A 23,657-nucleotide genomic window follows, 5' to 3' on the forward strand; every position below is an offset into this window, starting at 1 on the left:
GTGTGTGTGCTACTATTTGCCTTGGTGTGTGGCAAATTGTTTAATATTTGTCACAATAAAATACATGTACTTTACGGTGAAATGCTTGGTTCTGTATGAGCTTCTGAGAGTGTGTTTCATACAGTAAAAAAGTAAGTAAAAAAGAGTGTGTATGTGTGCTGCTATTTCAAGTTTCAAGTTCAAGTTTCTTTAATAGTTGTCATACAGAAGTACAGAATACTTTTGTACAAAATGCTTCTTACTGTTGCGCTCCAGAGACTGTGCATGACAAGATACGTATGAAATAAAAACATAGTAAAAATTAGAAGTAAAAAAAGAGGTCACAGTGTTCAGTTTAGACATATGTACAATGTTCGTAGACGTAGTTACCATACAATATACAATACTGTGCAGTGTACTAATATACAATACTATATAGTGCAAGGCATAAATGGACGAGGTGCAGTTTAGGTACAATTCACAGTAGGTGTACGAGTTGTAGTGCAAATCCTTTATCAATAAATATAAAGTGTAAGTGTGTTTGTGTGATCTAAAGTGTGGAGAGTGGGTGCTGCAGTGTGTTGTTTGTTTGAGTGAGTGTGTGCGTGTGGGTGTGTGTGCTGTGTGCATTTGATGGTTGTTGCATAGTGATTATTGTTCGTTTAGCGATTATTGTTCGTTTAGCAGCCTGATGGCCTGGGGATAGAAGCTCCTTCTGAGTCTTTCTGTGCTCGCCTTAAGACTCCGGTATCTCTTAGCCTTCCCCTTGCACCGCTTGTTGTAAATGTTCTGGAGGGTGGGAAGCCCCCCTCTAATTGTGCGTTCGGCTGAACGTGTCACTCTTTGTAGTCTGCTACGGTCTTGTGCAGTGCTATTCCCAAACCAGGAGGTGATGTTGCCGGTCAGGATGCTCTCTATTGTACATGAGTAGAAGTTCCTAAGGATCTTCTGACTGACTTGGAACTTCCTTAGGCGCCTGAGGAAGTAGAGGCGTTGTCGTGCCTTCTTCACAACACTGTCAATGTGTGTGGTCCATGTCAAGTCCTCGGATATGTGGGCTCCGAGGTACTTGAAACTGTTCACTCTCTCAACTGGTGCCCCGTCGATGCTGAGGGGGCTGTAGTCCTTGACCCCCGACCTCCTGAAGTCCACAATCATCTCTTTTGTTTTGCTGACGTTCAGGGAGAGGCAGTTCTCCTGACACCACTGTGACAGGTTCTCTACCTCTTCCAGGTAGGCCCTTTCGTCGTTGGCAGAGATCAGGCCCACCACTACTGTGTCATCAGCAAATTTGATGATGGTGTTGTTGTTCCGCTGTGCTACGCAGTCATGTGTGTACAGGGAGTAGAGGAGGGGGCTCAGAACACAGCCCTGGGGGGCCCCTATGTTGAGCGTGATAGATGAGGAGGTGCAGTTGCCGGCTCTTACCACCTGGGGTCTGCCCGTCAGGAAGTCCAGGACCCACTGGCACAGGTCATAGTTCAAGCCCAGGTCCCTGAGCTTGGCTATGAGTTTGGAGGGGACTATGTTATTGAATGCTGAGCTGTAGTCGATGAACAGCATTCTCACATAGTTCCCCTGCCTCTTGTCCAGATGTGATGCTGCTGTGTGCAGCACATGGGCTATGGCGTCCTCCGTGGACCTGTTGGGGCGATATGCAAATTGCAGAGGGTCCAGGTTGATGGGGAGGGAGGAACAGATGTAGCCCTTCACTAGCTTCTCAAAGCACTTCATGGCTATGGAGGTGAGGGCTACAGGGCGGTTTGCCTATTTGCCTTGGTGTGTGTGTATGTGTGCTGTTATTTTCCTTGGTGTGTGTGTGTGTGTTTGTGTATCTGTGCTGCTATTTGCCTTAGTGTGTGTGTGCTGTTATTTGCCTTGCTGTGTGTGTGTGTGTGTGTGTGTGTGTGTGTGCGTGCGTGCGTGTGCGCTCTCCTTGGTGAGAAGGCTATGGTTCCATGTTGTCTCCTAGCGGACGCAGCAAACTCTGAGCACCAGACGGGAGGAGCAGCAGCTGAGATTTACTAACAAAAAACAAACAGACTCCTCCCACCCAATCCCCGAATCTAGCCCAAAATTGAGCACAAATAACTCATTAAACTATCTGGTTCTAGTTAAATCTGTGGTCGTTTTGTTTTTTAATCCAGCCTGTGTAAACTTGTTTTTATAATTTTAGAATAAATGTTTTTTTCCACCAACTTTAATTCCTAATTGATCTTTCTTTATAATAATAATAATAATAACAATAAGGGTCTCGTCACTGTTCTGAATATGACTTTACAGCATATAGGTCAAACTCTTCTTTTCTCCGAAAGCCTGTGTAAAAAGTTGTTTTGTAATCCTGTGTGTTGCCCCCTCCCCTCCGGGACGCTGTTGAATATGTATGAAGCACCGCCCGGCCGCCCTGTCCAGAGAAGAAGTTTATAGTTTACTGAAACTCTGGGGCGACGGACGGGACTGTGTGGAAGAAAAACGCATCGAGGAGAAACTTATTATTATCGGGACTTGGAGAGAAAAAGCAACAGAATAACTTCTTGCGTGGGGAGCTCTGGAACTTAATTCTACGAGTCGTTTTGGTGTAAATCTGACGGTCGGATCGAGTGGGGGAAGTTTTTTTTTCTTCTCCACAACAAGCCAGAGGAGAGTCTGGGAGAGATTTGGGAGGACTTTTCTGACAGACAGGCCGCAATCTGCCTGCCTGTCTGTCTGTCTCCCTGCCTGCCTGTCTGTCTCCCTGCCTGTCTGTCTCCCTGCCTGCCTGTCTGTCTGTCTCCCTGCCTGTCTGTCTCCCTGCCTCCGTGTCTGTCTGCCTGTCTGTCTGTATATCTACTTGTCTGTCTGCCTGTCTGTCTGTATATCTACTTGTCTGTCTGCCTGTCTGTCTACTTGTCTGTCTGTCGGGAAAAAACAAGACTTGTCCAAAACTTTTTTTAATAATTTTTTTTTTTACCAGAACTGTTTAAAATATTTATTTTCCTTTTTTAAAAGTCCAAGATGAACTCTAACCAGCAGCAACCGCAGCCCATGCCGGGCCAACAAGTGGTCCACGTCGCCCAGGACTCGGACACGGACCTGGAAGCCCTGTTCAACTCGGTCATGAACCCGCGGCCCTCCTCATGGAGGAAGAAGCTGCTCCCGGAGTCCTTCTTCAAGGAGCCCGACTCGGGCTCCCACTCCCGGCAGTCCAGCACGGACTCGACCGGCCTCCCTCCCCGCCTCCAGGTGTCCCACACCCGCTCCCACTCCTCCCCGGCCTCCCTGCAACTGGGCGCCCCGGGGACCCCCTCCCCCAGCCCGGCGCACCACCACCACCACCAGCGGCACCAGTCCTTCGATGTGGCCGAGGAGCTGGCGCTGCCGCCCGGCTGGGAGATGGCCTACACCGGCAACGGACAGAAATACTTTCTCAAGTAAGGCCTGTGTGTGTATTATTATTATTATTATTATTATTATTATTATTATTATTATTATTATTATTATTGTTATTGTTATTGTTATTGTTATTATTTTTATTAAAGTTATGAATAATAATAACTATAATAATAATATAGTTATCATAATGCTTTTTATGACACCCAAAGTCACTTTACTTACAACACAAGAGTAAAACATATTAATTTGCTGTGCGTGAGCATGTGTGTGTGTGAGAGAGAGTTGTTTTACGCTTGTGGACAAAACACATTCCTAAACATAACAGTGATTTATATTTGTTTACTCTGAGGTGGTTTACAGGTCTTATTGCCTCCATTGGTGTTACGACCCCCCCCCCCCCCCTATACACCATCACAGGGTGTTCAATGCCCCCAAACTATAGGTCTCAACCCTAAAGTGTGTCGCAACTGTTTCTGGATGGTCACCCCCGAGGCGTTGATACCACTTTCACACGGTTGACACCGATTCCTAAACTTTCAGCATCGGCCGATACAGAGTATCGATCTGATCCATTGCTGTTCGATTAGGTCAGATTAACCCTTTCACTGTGCGATAGTAAAGGGTTAACCTTCTGTCGTGTGGCAGTGAAATGGTTAACCGGCTGTTGTGTGGCAGTGAAAGGGTTAACCTTCTGTGTATTGTCGCAGTGAAAGGGTTAACAGTTTGGTAGTGCTGCAGTGAAAGGGTTAAAATGTATCGTCATCATCATTCAGCACAAGTACAGTACATCGGAAATAAGTTTGGCATCCAACCAGAGTGCAAATGTAACAGTAAAGTGCAATAGTAATATACAATGTACAGGTGATTAAACTGGGTATAACATATATAAATTAGTACTACTGAGTAATGGTGCTAATCAGATGTATGTACAGAGTTGTAGTATTAATATGTACAGTCAGATACAGATATAAAGACACTATGGCAGTAAGATACTGGCCAGCGGTACTAAGAGTATTTAATGTATACAGAATGATATATATTGTATCTACGGGTATGTAAAAAGGATTATATGCAGTAGATGTGGATATATATATATATATATATATATATATATATATATATATATATGGTAAGTATACATATATATTTATATATACAGCATTATTGTATATGTAGGTATATAGAAAGGATTTTGAGACTTGGATACATAACGCTGATCTGATCCATCAGTTTACTGAACAGTAGAGACTTTATAGTGATGCACCGATGTGAAAATTGTGGCCGATACCCGATATTAATATTGCTGTTCTGGCCGATACCGATATTTACCGATGTCGATATCTCTGTATAGAAAACACTTTTTTATGATAATCAAATAAAGAGCTATTTTCCAAAACACATTTTTTTTAACTTTTGTAACTTATTTTCAGAAATGACATATTTTGAAACTATTTAAGGCCAAAACATGTTAACATTTTTTTTTTAATTCTTTTTTTTGTATTTAAAAAAAAAAAAAATTGCCCATATCGGTCCTATCTTGATATCGGGCCGATACCGATGTGTAAAAAAAACTGCCATATCGGCCGCCGATATATCGTGCATCACTAGACTTAGACCATCAGTTTACTGAACAGTAGACTAGAAGAAGACTAGAAGTCTTTATTTGTCATGCAGTTTAATACACACGCGAGATGGGCGACCCACATGCACTGAGTATAGACTTAGAGCATCAGTTTAACTGAACAGTAGAGACTTAGACCATCAGTTTAACTGAACAGTAGAGACCTAGACCATCAGTTAACTGAACAGTAGAGACTGTCAGTTTGAGGTCATTGCTGGACAAAAATGATTGACATAATTATATAATACATCTGTCTCCATTTAGATCCAACAGGCCTCTCTATGTGGTGAACATGCAGCCAATCAAGTCACTTTGCTTTGATTCCAGTCATCTTAGATTTGTTTCTTGGCATCTGATTTTAGTATCGGGGGGGAAATTCTCTGATAACAGATAGATACCCTATTTTAGTCTGGTATCAGAATGATATCCAATATATCAGTGTCACTGTCGACACACCGCTCCCCACACCATGCAGTAACTGTTTTCTTCAACGCGCCCCTGCGCCCCACACCAGTAATCGTATGCAGGGTTCGCACAAGGTCCTTGAAGTGCTTAAAGTGCTTGATTTTTTACCAAAAAAAAGTCGAGGCCTGGAATTCCTTAAACAGCCAATTTTTAACAAGGTGCTTAAAAAAGTCCTTGAAATTCAAATCAACTATTCGCATTGAAAGTTTTGTTCATCCATGATAAACAAATGTCTTAATCAAGAATTAAAAAAAAATTTAAAGTAACTAATTGTCGGAAATTGGATTCATACATATTGGATCAGATTTTTTTTCTATAAAAAACAGCATTTAAAAGTGAATTGTATCCTTTTTAAATGCTCGTTTAAAATGAAAAAGAGTGCTTAGGATAGTACTTGAAAGTCCTTGAATTTCATTTTGCAATGTCTGTGGGAACCCTGTGTATGTTTTCTTCAACGCGCCCCTGCGCCTCACACCAGTAACTGTGTGTTTTCTTCAACGCGCCCCTGCGCCCCACACCAGTAACTGTGTTTTCTTCAACGTGCCCCTGCGCCTCACACCAGTAACTGTGTGTTTTCTTCAACGCGCCCCTGCGCCCCACACCAGTAACTGTGTTTTCTTCAACGTGCCCCTGCGCCTCACACCAGTAACTGTGTGTTTTCTTCAACGTGCCCCTGCGCCTCACACCAGTAACTGTGTGTTTTCTTCAACGTGCCCCTGCGCCTCACACCAGTAACTGTGTGTTTTCTTCAACGTGCCCCTGCGCCTCACACCAGTAACTGTGTGTTTTCTTCAACGTGCCCCTGCGCCTCACACCAGTAACTGTGTGTTTTCTTCAACGTGCCCCTGCGCCCCACACCAGTAACTGTGTGTTTTCTTCAACGTGCCCCTGCACCTCACACCAGTAACTGTGTGTTTTCTTCAACGCGCCCCTGCGCCTCACACCAGTAACTGTGTGTTTTCTTCAACGTGCCCCTGCGCCCCACACCAGTAACTGTGTGTTTTCTTCAGACTCGGGGACGTTGAGTCCTTGTGCTCAATGAAATGATAAGGTAGCGGCCCCTATAAGACGAGGTATTGTTGTAGAATATAATCGAAATACTTTATTGATCCAGAGGGAAATTCAGCACCACAGGAGATCACTCACAATGAACATTCAGTTAGTCAAAAGTCAAAAATAAGAATAGGAATGAGAATAAAAATAAAGATAGAAATACACGGTCAGAGATATACATTCTAAAATATGTATATACATTCTAAAATTCTGAAATATACAGTCTCAAAATATACAGTAATATACAGTAAAATGTCAAATAAAAAATGTAAATGTACAGGAAGATATACAGGGATTTACTCTGTGCTCAGTGAGGCACAGTGAGGTGTTGTACAGTCTGATGGCTGTTGGTACGAAGGACTTCCTGTGACGTTCAGTGTTGCATCTTGGGAGTCTGAATCGAACACTGACTGAACATGCTCCTTAGCCTCCTATCGGCCAAGTCTGTGTATTGTGGGTGGGAGGGGTTCTTCATCGACACATCATTCCATGGTGCTGTAATCAACACAACACAAGGATTCAATGTCCTCTGATGATGTCACAGGTGGCCATATTCAAATTCATCTCCTCTCAACAACTGTCAAACTAAATTAATGTGTGCAAAACTGGATTTATTTTTTGGGACGTGTGAGATTGTGCAAAACAAATCGGCATCTTTCTTTTGTTGATGAAGTGCCCCTTTAAGAACCCATGATTTAAAAGTAAAATCTGTGATGTTGTGAAACAGCGAGCGACCTCTGGGCAAAAGTGCCTCGCTCTGTGTTGCACTTAGTTTACATTTTTGGTTTTGGTCTGATGTGTGGCTTGGAGTTGAGTGTGTGTGTATAGGAGAATGAGGGGGGGGGGGTTACTACTGACCACACCCACAGTAAATTTCGCAGAGTAAATTCTACTCAAACTGAGTACATTTTACTCAAAGTGAGAAATTGTACTCAGTTTGAGTAAAATGTACTCAGTTTGAGTAAAATTTACTCTGCGAAATGTATGCACTATGCAGGCTCTGAGGTCTGGAGAAATTCACAATATAATAACTTACTATATAGCTATATATAGCCTATTATATTATTATTACTTGAAAAACAGATCTCAATGTGATTACCCTGGTTAAGTAAAGAAAAATGTGATATTGATTTAGTGTGGGTACTTCAGGACGTCAATCAAATCGACCTGCGCCCGCATCTTAACACTTTGCATGCCACGCCCGAGATTTCTCTGGTTTACCCCCCCGCGGGTTGAATGCCCACTCACGAGAATTCTCGTATTTTTTTTTTTTTTTTTTTTAGCGATCTGAAATGATATTTCATCAACCAAGTCTACCGTTGGAAATTCAGCTACCTCAGGTGCTCAGATGTGAAAAAAGCGCCCCCTATCGTCTCCCAGGTGGTAATTCACCCTTTTGGATTGAACTCAATGAAAATGAATGAGAAAAAAAAACCTGCACTCCACATTTTACTTCTCACTCACGCAGCTGGCATCTACCAGCTTCATGCTGGATTCTCGGAGCCGCAGGGAATAATATGTGTTTTACTGTATACACAGTGGATCACTAAAAGGAGCGATTTTTTCGAATGGCGATCAGGAATAGGAATAATCCATTTGGATACCATCTGATCTCGGGTAAGGAATCTATGTTACAAGTCTAAGGATAATCATACCCGTTTTCACGGATATATAAGCTTTTATGTGATATTGCTGTTTGACTGTGCGCGCCGTCAGGAAATAGGAGAAGCGATTTTCAGCGCGCGCCACAAGCATGCATGCGTACACATACTATCGATAATCTAGTGTTTATTTGAAAACGATTCATAAATAGGCCGAACAATGACAACGTTCTAGAATATTCCAGTAAAAGGCGATTATCATGGAAACCTCTTTTTTCTCCGTGAAAACGAGGGGTTTTCTAAATGCTATGAAACGGAAATGAACCGAAAATCTGCTTCGACAATGTTGACTGGAAATAGGTCATTGATAATGCGACGGGCAGATTAGACACATAGCCATAATTTAAAACATAGATTAGGCGATATTAACGTTAACATTGAAGTGGCCTTGGGCATTCAAGGGGGTAAAAAGGAATTAAGCTTGGTTAAAGTGTTAAATGTCTGCTGTGTTTGGGAATATGTCAAATTACGGAAGTTCTTTCTACAGTGTAGTATACAGTTGGTGTATTCTACAGTGTACTTTAGGACAATTGGTGTATTCTACAGTGTAGTCTAAGTAGGGCTGGGCAATAAAACAATAACGATAATTATCGCAATTATTATATTTTCCTCGATATAAATATGAAACGTGGTCAATAAAATATAAAAAAATATATATATTTAAAACCAGAAACAGTGGACAGACTTGTTTTTCTTGCCTAATCGCTTTGCTTGTCCAAATGACAATACTGACCAAATTGAGATTGATTTGCTTTCTCATTTTAAAATACAGTTTGAAACGGTCTGTACACAGTAGGCTAAGTGTGCTAATCAGACTTGAGATTTAATTTATTAAATAAATGTTTCATTATTAATGCGAGTTATAAAAGTTTTATTGTTATACAGTTCGTGTTCATGTTTTTAATCCTCTCTTTCTCAGATTTTTTTCTGTTTTCTCCCCGTCCCATTTTAGTCGTTGTGCCAATTCCCCCCCTCCCCTACCGGTTTGTTGTGCGCATGTTCTCCTACTGGTCGGTACAAGGGAACCCTGAAGTATCCGCACGCTTCCTCCGACACGTGCGGCGACAGCCAGTGACTCTTTTTTCACTTGGCAGCGAGGACTCTCATTGGTGAAGTGTAACGCGTGGGAGGTCACGCTGCCTTCATCAAGTCCTGCCTCTGCTGAGCAAGCGCCCAGACCTGACCTGTAGGCGTCGCTGTCCACAACGCCAGATTCCCACCCATGACTTGCCCTCCCCCTAACTAGGGGTGAGAATCACCAGTTTCATCACGATACGATACGATATTGATTCTTTGGAAAACTATACGATATTTTCCGATATCACAAAGTCTGCCACGATACGATACGATACGATTCGATTCAGGTGCCTGCGATCGATATGAGACTATATTATATGCCCATTTAACACAATCGGTAACATAAAAAAAAAAAAAAAAGGCAATGGAAATATCATTTGACATTTTTATTTTTGATCTCTTCCAGACATTTAAATGAAAAACAATCTATTGTTTTAATACAAATAGACCTCCTGTTCACTGTTTTTGGTTCGTTTTTCTTTCCCCCCCCCCCGATATTAATATCCTATCACAGCGCTGTATTTTGGCTGGAAAAGGCATATTGGGAGTCCGAAGGTGCAGTACCAGCCAGATCCTGGTAGTGGGGCTATCTCGAGAATGCAGTAACCCCCCTCCTTCCCAGTCCCTAGTGGACCTCTGCTGTTCTCTCTATATGGCTCTGATCAGCTTAGCTTAGTTAGCTTACGCTAACGCAACGTTAATTTCGGTATTTAATGCGACGTGGGCATAAAGGAATGGCGAGGATGCAAATCATGTTAGATGCATTTGACCCGTTGTGGGGAAAAAAACAACAGGCACTTATTTCGGGTCGCAAAATAGGCGGACTCTGAAGCAATGCTGTCTAACGTTAACACACGCTGCTACTGTTGTTGCGGCCGGGCGGATATGCATTGCTCACCAGGGGATTTTCAAAATAAGAGTATCGCAATATGAATCTATCTTTTTACGTTTCATCGATCCTATTTGATCATTGATAATAGATCGATATGATCTGGATCGATGTATCGTCCCACCCCTACCCCTAACCCAGCCAAACGGGTTAGTATAGCGATCAGCCCAAGCCCCAAGCAATGCTGACTCCGGGAGTCGAGACCGCAGCCTCTTGCATTGGTGACGAGCGCAATCTCCGCTACACCACCTGACCGCCACGCCACCTGACCGCCACGCCACCTGACCGCCCCTAAAAATAGCCTTTAAACTTGACACAAATAATTATTTCATGTATATCGAGATAATTATCGATATCGAGTGATATACATTTTTTTATCGCGATAACATTGTTGGCCATATCGCCCAGCCCTAAGTCCAAGACAGTTGGTGTATTATACAGTGTAGTTTAAGACGGCTAGTGTATTCTACTAACAGTGTACATTAGGACAGTTGGTGTATTCTACAGTGTACTTTAAGACAGTTGGTGTATTCTGCAGTGTAGTTTAAGACAGTTGGTGTATTCTGCAGTGTAGTTTAACTTTAAGACAGTTGGTGTATTCTGCAGTGTAGTTTACGACAGTTGGTGTATTATACAGTGTAGTTTAAGACAGCTAGTTTATTCTACAGTGTACATTAGGACAGTTGGTGTATTCTACAGTGTACTTTAAGACTTTTGGTGTATTCTACAGTGTACTTTAAGACAGTTGGTGTATTCTGCAGTGTAGTTTAAGACCGTTGGTGTATTCTGCAGTGTAGTTTAAGACAGTTGGTGTATTCTACAGTGTACTTTAAGACGGTTGGTGTATTCTACAGTGTACTTTAAGACAGTTGGTGTATTCTACAGTATACTTGAAGACAGTTGGTGTATTACAGTGTAGCTTAAGACAGTTGGTGTATTCTACAGTGTACTTTAAGTCCAACCTGGTTACTGTTCGCCATAAGACATCTACAAAAAAAGGTTCCAGCATTTCCCTTCAGTTAACCCCTAAAAAGGGCTTGTTAGCTTTGCGAGCTAGCATTGCTCATTGAATGCATGGGATAGTGCTAGCAGCAAGCTAACTCGTTTTCAGAATACGGCCTACATGCTAACATAACAGGGTAAGGCCCTGTACATAAGTGGGCTAGTAGTGTAACCTGATCCATGCTCCTGAACAATGGGCATGTGAGAGCTTGTGTGTGTGTGTGTGTGTGTGTCTGGGTGTTTTGGCCCCTTTGTTTTCATCCGTCAGCTAAAACCATAATAGCCTGCCTCATTCAACAGCACCACTCGCCCTCCCCAGCCGTGTGTGTGTGTGTCTGTTGGCCTGTCTGTGCTTGTCTAGGGCCCCTCAGTTCTGTACGTGTTATTGTGTGTGTGTGACTGTGTGTGTGTGTGTGTGTGTTCATCCATTTGGGGGGGTTGTTTAAATGTAGGTTCATCTACATACTCCTACATACTTACTACACTGACTGTTTTCTATTCTCACTAGAAGTTGGATCATGTATGTATTATAACTCACTATTGAACTGTATAATAACTATATCATAGTAACACCTAGGCCTGCCGCGATAAGCAATAAATCGATTAATTGCCGCGATAATTAAAATTAATGCAATGATTTTGACGGGCGCGATTAATTGCTATTTGCGCGTTTGTTTTAATGAGGCGGAACCAGTGCCCCTTGTCAGTCACTGTCCGTGTTGGGAGGCGGGCCGCTGGCTTTACTACAGAGCAGAGAGCACAGCACATAGCTTAACTACATTTCTCAATAGTGTTGCTCCTTTTAACCAAGTAGCGTTATTTGTAGTGTAACGTTAGCGTTTTAACGTTAGTAGCTAACGTTAAAACTAACTTAAAGTTAGTTGTTCACCAACAATCTCAACATTTGTTTTATCATTAGCTCATGTCGATCTACTAGTAGCATCAGCAAGCTAACGTTAGCTGGCCCCAGTCCACTAGCAGCATGTCGATCTACCAGCAGCATCAGCAAGCTAACGTTAGCTGGCTCCAGTCCACTAGCAGCATGTCGAAGTAGTAGTAGCATCAGCAAGCTAACGTTAGCTGGCCCCAGTCCACTAGCAGCATGTCGAAGTAGTAGTAGCATCAGCAAGCTAACGTTAGCTGGCCCCAGTCCACCAGCAGCATCAGCAAGCTAGGATAATAACAACAATACTTCCGGTCCGGTCGGTGGGCTTCAAAATAAAAGTCTAAACACCGGAAAAGACGGAGCGGTGGGCTTCAAAATAAAAGTTTTGGGAAATAAATTTCTCAAAAAAAAATTCTCTAACCGGTCGCAATAATATCGCTTATCGCGATATTTTCGGGGGCAATTAATCGCCCAGCAAAATTTGTTATCGTGGCAGGCCTAGTAACACCATTAAACTATAATAACTATCATAGTAACGCTATTAAACTTTAATAACTATATCATAGTAACACTATTGAACTATAATAACTATCATAGAAACACTATTGAACTATATAATCGTAACACTATTGAACTATATAATAACTATCATTAACAGTTTAACACTATTGGACTATATAATAACTATCATAGAAACACAATTGAACTATATAATAACTAGCATAGAAACACTATTGGACTATATATAATATTGACACCATTAATTGTTGTCATTTAGTATGTATTATATAAGAAGAGAAGAAGTCTTTATTTGTCATGCAGATTTTAGCACACACACATGCGATGGGTGACCCACATTAACACACACACACATATGCACTGAGTCGCTGAATGAACTGTTCCCTGCACTTCCCATCCCGTCGTCCTTCCCCCCCCCCAAGGACAGCCGGGAGCAGACAAGGGCTGCAGCGTGTGCCGCGCCCAGGGACCAATCCAAGTGCCACTGTCCGTCTTCGTCAGGGATGCGACAGCATTAGCGATCTGTTTAGCATGTTTTTCCATTGGGTTTATCTTATGGGGGGGGGGGGGGGGGGACCCTTTGCGAGCACGGGGAGAACATGCAAACTCTACACAGAAAGGCCTGGGATATACGATACCCCACCTGGGTAACTGACAACACGACAACCTGGTCCCCAAGCGGGAATCGAACCCAGGACCTTCTAGCTGTGAGGCGACATAGGCGACAGTGTTAACAGTTTTTATCCAAAGCGCTTTACAATTTGTTCCTCACATTTTACCCATTCACTCACACATTCACACACCGACGACAGAGGCGACCATGCCAGGCGCCAACCTGCTCATCAGGAGCAGTTAGGGGTTAAGTGTCTTGCTCAAAGGACACTTCGACATGCTGCCCGGGAGGAGCGGGAATTGAATCGGGAACCTCCAGATTCCCAGACGACTGCTCTACCCCCTGAGCCACTGTCGCCCCAGATTATTATATACTTTATACATTATATATATTATGTGTGCATTGCTGAGCTCATGCATTATTTTCCAAGTGCACCATGTGTACAGGATAAACAGAAGGAAAGTAAAGAGTACATTTCATATATATATATATATATATATATATACATATAACAACATGTGAACATAAGAAAAGGCATGTGCAAATCTATTGACATAGAATACCGGTAGAACTATTTTTCAATAACCCATATGCATGCAGCCAAAACGTATACAGTTAAATAAATGGTCTTTTAACCCATTGAAACCGGGAAACGCATTTGTGTGTATATACAGGCTATATAATGCATTATTAGCAGGCGTTGTAGGTCTAAAGGGGTTAAATGAACTTCTGAGCTGTACTCAGATTGTGTGTAGTGTCTGGTTTTTACTGTTATTTATTACTGAAGTTATTATTGTTAAGCAGCTGTGCTCTCTCTCTAAAGAGTCTAGTTTCATTTTAACAGCTGGTCCAACCTGACCTCGCTATCTGGCAACCATAACCCCACACACACACACACACACACACACACTCACACTCACACTCACACACGCACATTATGAACTGTTGATAATGATATAGGTGTGTGTGTGTGTGTGTATAATCTTTGGAATGATTCGTGGCACAGTAGCGTCATCATTATCACCAAAATTACCAGAATTCCTCGTGGTCTCAGATCTACCAAGCTGTTTACTCGTCCTGACTTATCCTGGTGCCAAACCTGCCCAGGTTCATACAGAAGACATGGATCAGTGTGTAATATGGGAGAGGACAGAAGCCCTGGTGGGGAGCACACACCCAGAATGCCTTGCGGGCACGCCCCAGCAAGACCGAACACACACCAGAATGCCTTGCGGGCACGCCCCAGCAAGACCGAACACCCGTCCGGATGCATATCAAGCGTGATTGTAACGTTACTTGAGCTACTAGCCACGGCCCACAATAGACCCATTTGACTGTACTTAGCAAAGCCAAGATACGTAGCATGCAAGGTGCTAAGGTTGCCACTCGGTTCCGATGCTATGTATCAAATGGAACATGAAATCAAATAAAATCGGTACATTAGCTAGTGGCTATAGGTAGATCTAGTTGCTATATGTTGATAGCTAGTGGCTATAGGTAAATAACTAGTGACTAGGTAGATAGCTAGTGGCTATAGGTAAATAACTAGTGGCTAGGTAGATAGCTAGTGGCTATAGGTAAATAACTAGTGGCTAGGTAGATAGCTAGTTGCTATAGGTAGAGATAGCTAGTTGCTATATGTTGATAGCTAGTGGCTATAGGTAAATAACTAGTGACTAGGTAGATAGTAGGGATGCCCCGATCACGTTTTTTGCCACCGATACCGATCGCCGTGAGTCATATCGGCCGATACCGATCGTTTTTGATTAAAGGGGAACTATTTTACTATTTCTTTCACTATTTGGGCACTTTTACACAATTCCTGTGAGTTTATGGAACACCTCTGTAATTTTTTATTTTTTTTAATTCATTGTTTTGTATTTCTAATCAAGTCCTCAAAAACAGCATTTTTCTACCTCAAGATCTTAAGCCGTTTTGAGCCTGGGCTCCAACCACAATGGTAAACCACTGCCTCGCCTGAACATTATCATGCAGCGGTGTCTCTCCGACATCACAAATCATCACATTTTCAGATGACTCAGTTCAGTGAGGGTGAATATTGTGAGAGGAGAATTGGAAGAATGTGCCAATATGAGAATTAGAGACATAGATCATATTAATATAAGTCCACATAGCTAGGAAACGATGCTAAACACTGAAAAAGGCCATTTATAAGATAGTTCCCCTTTAAAAAAAAAATTTAAAATGATTTTATATATATATATTTTTTTTATAAAATATATATATTGGGGAGCTCCCGTAGCTCACCGCATATCTCGGCGCTATTTCTGCGTCGGGGAAAACCGTGCTCGTCACGGATCTGGGGGACACGAGTTCGATTCCCGGACCCGCCGTCATTTCTCAGAATGTCTTCCCCTGCTCTACATCCCATTTCAACCTGTTTCTGTCGGTCATGCTTGACCAGAAAAGCGATAAACGCTAAAAAATAAAGTTTAAAAAAAAAAATATATATATATATATTATATAATTAGACTTGTATTATCTGCGAGACATCGCCACCACGCAACAAGTCAAAATGCTCGCTATCTGCAAACAGCTCCACTGTCTGTGTGTACTCTAGTAGCCTCCAGCTCCAGCAAGGATTTTCCTGCGCTGCAGCTGGACCCTATTGGTATAACGTTACTGTGCTTTGGTCATATCACATTCAGCAAGCCCTCAGCTCGAATACGCATTGAATCAATGTTATAAGACATTGATATCAGGAGCTATCTGTAGCTACTGCTAGCCGGCTAGATGACGTTAAGACAACTATTTATTTCAATGGGACATTTCGTTTTGAACAGTGAACTAACGTCAGCTAACGCGAGCTAACGGAGGTATCAACATGGACTACTAGACTTGCTGGAGCATTTGTTTATCAGGAGCTATCAGTAGCTAGCCGGCTAAATACCGTTAGACAATGCCTACTAAAAGTGGATAGTTGACTGGGTAATTTTGTTTAAACAGTAACGATAACTTCGTTAGCTAACGTTAGCTCATGGTCGAATGCACTATAGACTCGAGCAGAGGAGCCTCCTCTCAGTCCTCTGTGTTTACAAACTGTACACTGGTGCTGGCGGAGCTAGGGAGGAGGAGCAGCGGCAGTTTGCAGGTTCTGTGTGTCTGAGACAGACAGCGAGTGAGATCTCCGCTTGATCGGTTTCCGCGATCGGCGAATATGACTCATTATCGGAATTCACCGATCGCATATTTATACTGATTATCGGCCGATAACGATCGGTGGCCGATCGATCGGGGCATCCCTAGTAGATAGCTAGTGGCTATAGGTAAATAACTAGTGGCTAGGTAGATAGCTAGTTGCTATAGGTAGAGATAGCTAGTTGCTATAGTTTGATAGCTAGTGGCTATAGGTAAATAACTAGTGGCTAGGTAGATAGCTAGTTGCTATAGGTTGATAGTTAGTGGCTATAGGTAGATAGCTAGTGGCTATAGGTAAATAACTAGTGGCTAGGTAGATGGCTAGTTGCTATAGGTTGATAGTTAGTGGCTATAGGTAGATAGCTAGTGGCTATAGGTAAATAACTAGTGGCTAGGTAGATAGCTAGTTGCTATAGGTTGATAGTTAGTGGCTAGGTAGATAGCTAGTGGCTATAGGTTGATAGTTAGTGGCTAGGTAGATGGCTAGTTGCTATAGGTTGATCAGTGTTTCCCACAGGATATTCAGAGACTATGGGGGGTGAACCTCCGACCCTCTAGGGCAGTGGTTCCCAAACTGTGGTGCATGCACCCCTTGTGGTGCGCGAGAGCCCTCTTGGGGGTGCGTGACATGAAAAGGCTAATGGCTGTGCTATGGTGTTATTTGACTAATAAATATAACTAATATACATTATTTCAAATGGGGATTTTCACTGTGTAAATCATGAAATTTACTAAACTTTTAAATTAAAAACGTACGTTTGAATAATAATAATTAAAAAAAAATATGTATCCAAAATAACACTTTACTTCCTGCCAAAATGCCATGGGCGTGCGACTGGGACCGGTGCGCTATTATTGTGGCAGCGTATTATGCTCATGCGTTTCTCTACACTTCATGCGTTCTTGGAGGGAAACTAAGTTGTCATGGGTGAACCTGTAAAAAGCCTAATAACAGAACACCTCAACCAACTCGCTGAGCAGCTACGGACATATGTCCCACCTATGGATGCATCTCGGACGTGGATTCAACCATTTTTTTTGTTTTTTGGCCAATCTGTCTATGCATGTAATTCACATTTTGTTCTTTCGTGTGGTGAAGTATTTTATTTCGTTTGTCATACTTTGGTATGTGTTCTTATTAGGGATGGGTACCTTTCACATTTGAACCGATACCGGTACCGGTACCTGTGAATCGATACCGGTACCCAACGGTACCTTTTTTCGGTACTTTAGTCTCAAGAAATTTAATTTACCTACCTCAGTCGTAAAAAAAAAATCCAAACTTCAAATAACTACAATTTCGACAGTTTTCGGCTTGTCATTGCTCCGACTGCTTTGTTGTTGAATCAAGTCAAATCCTAGGTAAGCATATATTGTGCGTGTGAACGTTGACATGAAAAAAAAAAAGTAAAAAAAAAAAATTAATAAAAAATATTTTTCACTTGATTCGATACTCGGTAGTACCGACGTGTTTCGGTTCGGTACCTCAAAAGTACCGAATTCGGTACCCATCCCTAGTTCTTATTGGATTAAACCTGATGCCTTTAGTGCGCCTATGAATAGACTGTGTTGTCTTTTTTATGTTGGGCTGGGGGGTGCGTCAGCTAGGTCGGGAGGTGACGGGGGTGCATGGCCAAAAAAGTTTGGGAACCGCTGCTCTAGGGGGGTCCGGGTGCACACCCCCCCCCGGAAGTTTAATGCATCAATCTGGTGCACTTTGAGAGCAAAATAAAGAGGCTAGATCTATGATGAACTTTGTGGTCAAAATCGACTAGAGCAGTGCTTCCCAATCCTCTCCTCGAAGCACCCCAGCCGTTCAATGTATTTGTTAAATTCCATCACCAGCACACCTGATTCCACTTAACTAGCCCTTTATTAGTTGAATCGGGTGTGCTGGTGGTGGAATTTCACAAATACATGGAACGGCTGGGGTGTCTCGAGGAGAGGTTTGGGAACCACTGGACTAGTCACTAGAGCATACATTTGAGCCAGCAAAGAAATTAAGCAAAAGTGGTTACCTGTGTTGAACTGGTTTATTTTTTTAGAAAATAAAAAAATATAGTGGATTACTATTACGACTACCACTGTCAATACTACTGATACATCCCTATTGGCAAACTTTATATTAAAAAAAATTGAAGAAAAAATTATAATTAAAAAAAGACATTTTTAAATTTTCTTTTAAATATTCTTTTAAATAAATTACACAGGAGGAGGAGGAAACCCCGCTTCACTGGAAATTAAATGAGAGTCGAGACACGCTTACCGTTGCTGCCTGGTGCTGCAGGCTAACTGGCTGTTCTGAGAGCTAACTGTTGTGTATGTGTATCACAACGGTGGTCACGCTTTACGGTAATGTTGCGACAGTGCTGTGAAAATACCGTAAAACGTTGTGGTAACGAGAGTGTGTGTTGTTGTGGACTGGTGGAACAAGCAAATAAACGGTAAAACGTTACGTCGCAGTCCGGTGTGTTTTTTAATACACAATACTAACGTTACTAGTACTAGGGTGCTGCGGGGCTCCTGGCTACCATTCTGAGAGTTAACGTTAGCATTACTAGGATGCTGCAGGCTTCTGGCTAGTGGCTCCATTCTGAGAGCTAATAATAGTAGAACTCGGATGCTGCGGGCTAACTGGCCATCTCCGCGATTTGTTTACTTGGTAACACGGGTTGCCACGGGTTTGGTCCTGACAAGAGTCTCAAAGTCTGGGGTGATGATAGACAAAGCAACTCTGAGGTCATGCTCAATGTCCAATCTGTTCCTCTGCTCTGTCTTCAGCTGGACCATAGCTGAGAAGCCACTTTCACAAAGATAGGTAGTGCAACAAAAAAAAATAATAAAAAAAAATATATATATATATTTTTTAATATAATTACTTTTCGATTAGTCGACTAATCGAAAAAATAATCAACAGATTAGTCGACTACCAATATTCATTAGTTGCAGCCCTAGCTAGGTAGATAGCTAGTTGCTATAGGTTGATAGTTAGTGGCTAGGTAGATAGCTAGTTGCTATAGGTTGATAGTTAGTGGCTATAGGTAGATAGCTTGGCTTCAATCATATTCTTCTTGTTCTGACCTGCTGATGCTATGGTGATATTATGTTCCATTTGATACACAGCATCGGAACTGAATGGTAACCTTAGTGACTAGCATGCTACGTCTTGGCTTTGCTAACTACAGTCAAATGGGTCTATAGTTAGTGGCTAACTCTAGTAACGTTACAATCATAAAGAGGGTCTCTATGACTGTAGTATGCATGCGTTAAAAGCTTGGTCTTAGTCGGACCGCAAGGCATTCTGCATAATTATGTTCCCCACAGTAGGGCATCTAGTCTCTCCCTTGTAATATGGATCGTTGCCAAGGTGACACACTGCTGCCACCATTGTAAACGAAATAAAATGATTGTTTAATGTAGCTAACTTAACAGTTTCAATATTAGCCATGTTACCATGCTAGGTAGGAAAACATTGTACAAGCTTTAACATGCCTACTACTACATCTATGTTTCAGTGTTTCTCTCCGTTTCAATGGCTTATCTATCGAGATCAACCACAGGAGAATTGCAATTCATGGCATCAAAGATGCTATACAACAATTTCCACCACATATTGTTTCAGTTTGTCAGCTTGATGTGACCTTAGCTTAGCGTTGTACATGGGTAGTTAGCTAGCCAAGATAGGTAAAGTTCGCTACGTAACAGTTTGCTGACATTAGCGTATCTACCGAGAGGGTCCGTTTGTGTTTCTCTAGATACGGTGGAAACTAATTGTACACACAACAGATTAATGTCAGTTTTAAAATGCAAATCTAATGTTACAGTACCACGTTAATGGTGTTTATGTATCAGTGAACTTTGACCTTTACATCCTCATCCTCTCACCCCTGGTTCAGCTCAAACAACTGAAAGTATAGACTCTCTCACTGGAATTTTGTTGCTACAGCTTGGACAGTTATTGCATTTAGCGAACGTTGCGACAGGAAATAAACTCTGGTTCTTTTTATAATGTTATTATTGTCACTTTGATCAAGTGTGAGAAAACGTGACGACCACTTATGTAGACGTGATGTGACAGGACTGGAGTATTAGTATGTCATAGTAAAGAATGTAGATGCACCTGTTTACAGGGTGGTATCGCTGTTTAATATGTAGATACTACATGTCTCTGTTTTGATCTGAAACCTGGTCAGTTGTATCAGACGCCAGCAGACTCGATAACGAGACGAGCTGGACTGAAGCGTCGGAGTCATCCAGTCACTCACTACCAGCCTGGATGTGTCCTGACGGTGTTTCATCCAGTCACTCACTACCAGCCTGGATGTGTCCTGACGGTGTTTCATCCAGTCACTCACTACCAGCCTGGATGTGTCCTAACAGAGTCATCCAGTCACTCACTACCAGCCTGGATGTGTCCTGAGAGAGTCATCCAGTCACTCGCTACCAGCCTGGATGTGTCCTGAGAGAGTCATCCAGTCACTCGCTACCAGCCTGGATGTGTCCTGACGGTGTTTCTCAGTGTGTGGAAGGTGTGACGGTGGTGGATTAGATGTAGTGGAGAGATACCGCCCCCGTCTGTGTGATCTGATTAGTCAGTCTTGTCAGATAGAGGCGGCGACAGGTTGTCAGACAGGAAGACTGGATCTCTCCTCGTATCCAGGGTTCTCGCAGGTCATTGTGCGTATCTGTGGTGGTGGCCAGTAGGGGTGGGAATCGCCAGAGACCTCACGATACGATATTATCGCGATACTTGTGTCACGATACGATAGTATCGCAATACTAAATATATCGCGATATTTTGCGATTTTAATTTTAATTTTAATTAATCTGTATTGCATGTACCTGACAAACTGAACTGTTTGTATTAGTCATATTCCAACTTAACTGAATGCACACGTGTGTTGCACTTTGTTCTTGCTGCAAACAAATAACGAATGCTGAGGCAATTTAAAGATGGCAGGTTTCTGTTTTGTGCAGGACGTTCTCCCGTGTAACGTAGTGACACGTTCAACCCTTCTGATTGGTTGAAATGGCCTTCATGTTTGAACTACATCGCCACCTATTGCTTTGGCATTGTACTACATGTATATTACATCACTCTGTAGCGGATTTGACAGTTGCCGTGAGTACACGTTTATTTTTTTAAACCTCTTGTGTGTACGGAGGATTATTATTTTGAAAACCTTGGTGTCAAAAATACCCATGATCGTGTGGACTGCGCCTGAGCTGTTTAGACCACATAGCTGACTGCCTATCTGTGTGTGTGTGTGTGTGTGTGTGTGTGTGTGTGTGTGTTGCCTTGAGGCGATGTGGTGGAGGGTGTGTTTTCTCACAGGTTCTGTAATTAGCAGCCTCCTGCTGAGTACACACGCACACACACACGCACACAAGACTACAGACCAAGAGGACAACACACACACAGTTGACTGATAAGTTCACATTCAGACAAGCAGACAGATAGACTACTAGATAAGAAGACTGACTGACAGACACACAAACAGACAGACAGATAGCTAGGCAAACTGAGTCAGACGGACATACAGTAGCAGTGTAACTAGTAAGAGTCGGTAAGCTGGGGTGCGTTGTTCACATGTGCGGGAGCACGTGGCGTCATTAAAACACAGTGCAACCAGCTTTGAAATCACCAATGCAACCCTGTAGGTAAGGGATATGTACAGATACCAGGCCCGGACTGGCCATCAGGAGCACCGGGAGTTTTCCCGGTGGCCTGGCCTGCACAGATAAATAATGTTTTTTTTTTTTTTTTTTTTAATATTATAATTTTCTTTTTTTTTATAATTTTTTCTTTTTTTTCCCCAGGCCATTGTTTCTAGTTGTGGCGGCTGCGCGGCGCGATAGTTAGATAACCTAGGTGGGTGGGGAACAACCAGGATTTCACTGTCTGCGACAGAGTTGGAGAACTATCTGACTCTCTCCCTCGGATCACACACACACAATGGAGCCGTGATTGGTGGAGGCGGGACCAGGCGATACAACTGATTGACAGTGGAGGCGGCGAATGGAATGGCAGATGGCACTCTGCAGAATACTGTAACAGCCAGGCAGTGAGCCAGGTAGTTTTGTAATAATGAAAGGTCTGTTATTTAATGTTTGTGTAAGGGCTATTTTAACTGTTGATGGGTAGTGCATCAGTAAAGTGAATATGGTATTGTGCTCTTGCTCTGTTTGAATAGGTGGAGAGAGTGGTTAACTGTATTATAATAGTAAATAGACAAATTATGTTGTGCTCTTGCTTTTTTCTTTTTGAAGGTGGAGAGAGTAGCATTGCTAGTGCCACAACAGTTTTATTTGAGGTTCATAACAGTACATTGTACTAAGCAATTGTTGGCTCATTAGTTTGTGATTCACATGCACTAAAATTCACCAGAATGCAGGAAATTAAGTCTTTGTAACAAAAAAAATCCTGTTGGGGGACCCCCAGACCCCCCGCTTAAAAAGTGGCCTGACTGGGGCTATATTTCGCGCTATATCTACCGGTATGAATTATTTCCCTAGTCCGGCCCTGACAGATACTATATCTATACATATCTCTTACCTACTCTTACTAGTTACACTGCTGGCCAGTATGACTTACTACTACCATAGTGTCTTTATACCTGTATCACTGTACACATTAATACTACAACTCTGTACATACATCTGATTAGCACTACACCCAGTAGTACTAATTTATATATTTTGTACCCAGTTTAATCACCTGTACATTGTATATTACTGTTATATGTGCACTCTGGTTGGATGCCAAACTTCTTTACGTTGTGCTGTACTTGTGCTGTTTGATGACAATACATTTGAATCTAATCTAAGACATACATATGTATACATGATGCATACGGACAAAGAGATAAGAACACCAAAACCAGACAAACTGTTAATTACGTTATCACACACACACACACACACACACACACACACACACACACACACACAGAGGGGGGGGGGGGTATAATTACAGCAGAGAGAGAGGGGGCAAAGTGGAAATCACATGTATAATAGGGGTAATGCCCCTTTTTAAAAGGACATTTCTGATGGAACACGTTAGTGCACAGTCAATGGGGTCAAGCCACACATTAATGCACAGTCAATGGGGTCAAGCCACACATTAATGCAATGGGGTCAAGCCACATGTTAATGCACAGTCAATGGGGTCAAGCCACATGTTAATGCACAGTCAATGGGGTCAAGCCACATGTTAATGCACAGTCAATGGGGTCAAGCCACACGTTAATGCACAGTCAATGGGGTCAAGCCACACGTTAATGCACAGTCAATGGGTCCAAGCCACACATTAATGCACAGTCAATGGGGACAAGCCACATGTTAATGCGCAGTCAATGGGG

General features: G+C 42.4%; 1 protein-coding gene across 1 annotated transcript in view; it reads left to right on the forward strand.

The window, feature by feature from the left end:
* Positions 1-2,401: 2,401 nt before the first annotated feature.
* LOC311225884 (WW domain-containing transcription regulator protein 1-like) overlaps positions 2,402-23,657 on the forward strand; it is a gene marked incomplete at its 3' end in the record, with an annotated part of 60,752 nt that continues 39,496 nt past the window's right edge. Inside the window, exon 1 of the mRNA XM_084311276.1 lies at positions 2,402-3,389. Coding sequence (XP_084167402.1) covers positions 2,974-3,389 — 416 coding nt within the window. The 5' untranslated portion in view covers positions 2,402-2,973. The remainder of the gene's footprint in view (positions 3,390-23,657) is intronic.

Source organism: Notolepis coatsorum, assembly GCF_963971535.1.
Source record: "Notolepis coatsorum genome assembly, chromosome: 3".
NCBI classification, from domain to species: domain Eukaryota; kingdom Metazoa; phylum Chordata; class Actinopteri; order Aulopiformes; family Paralepididae; genus Notolepis; species Notolepis coatsorum.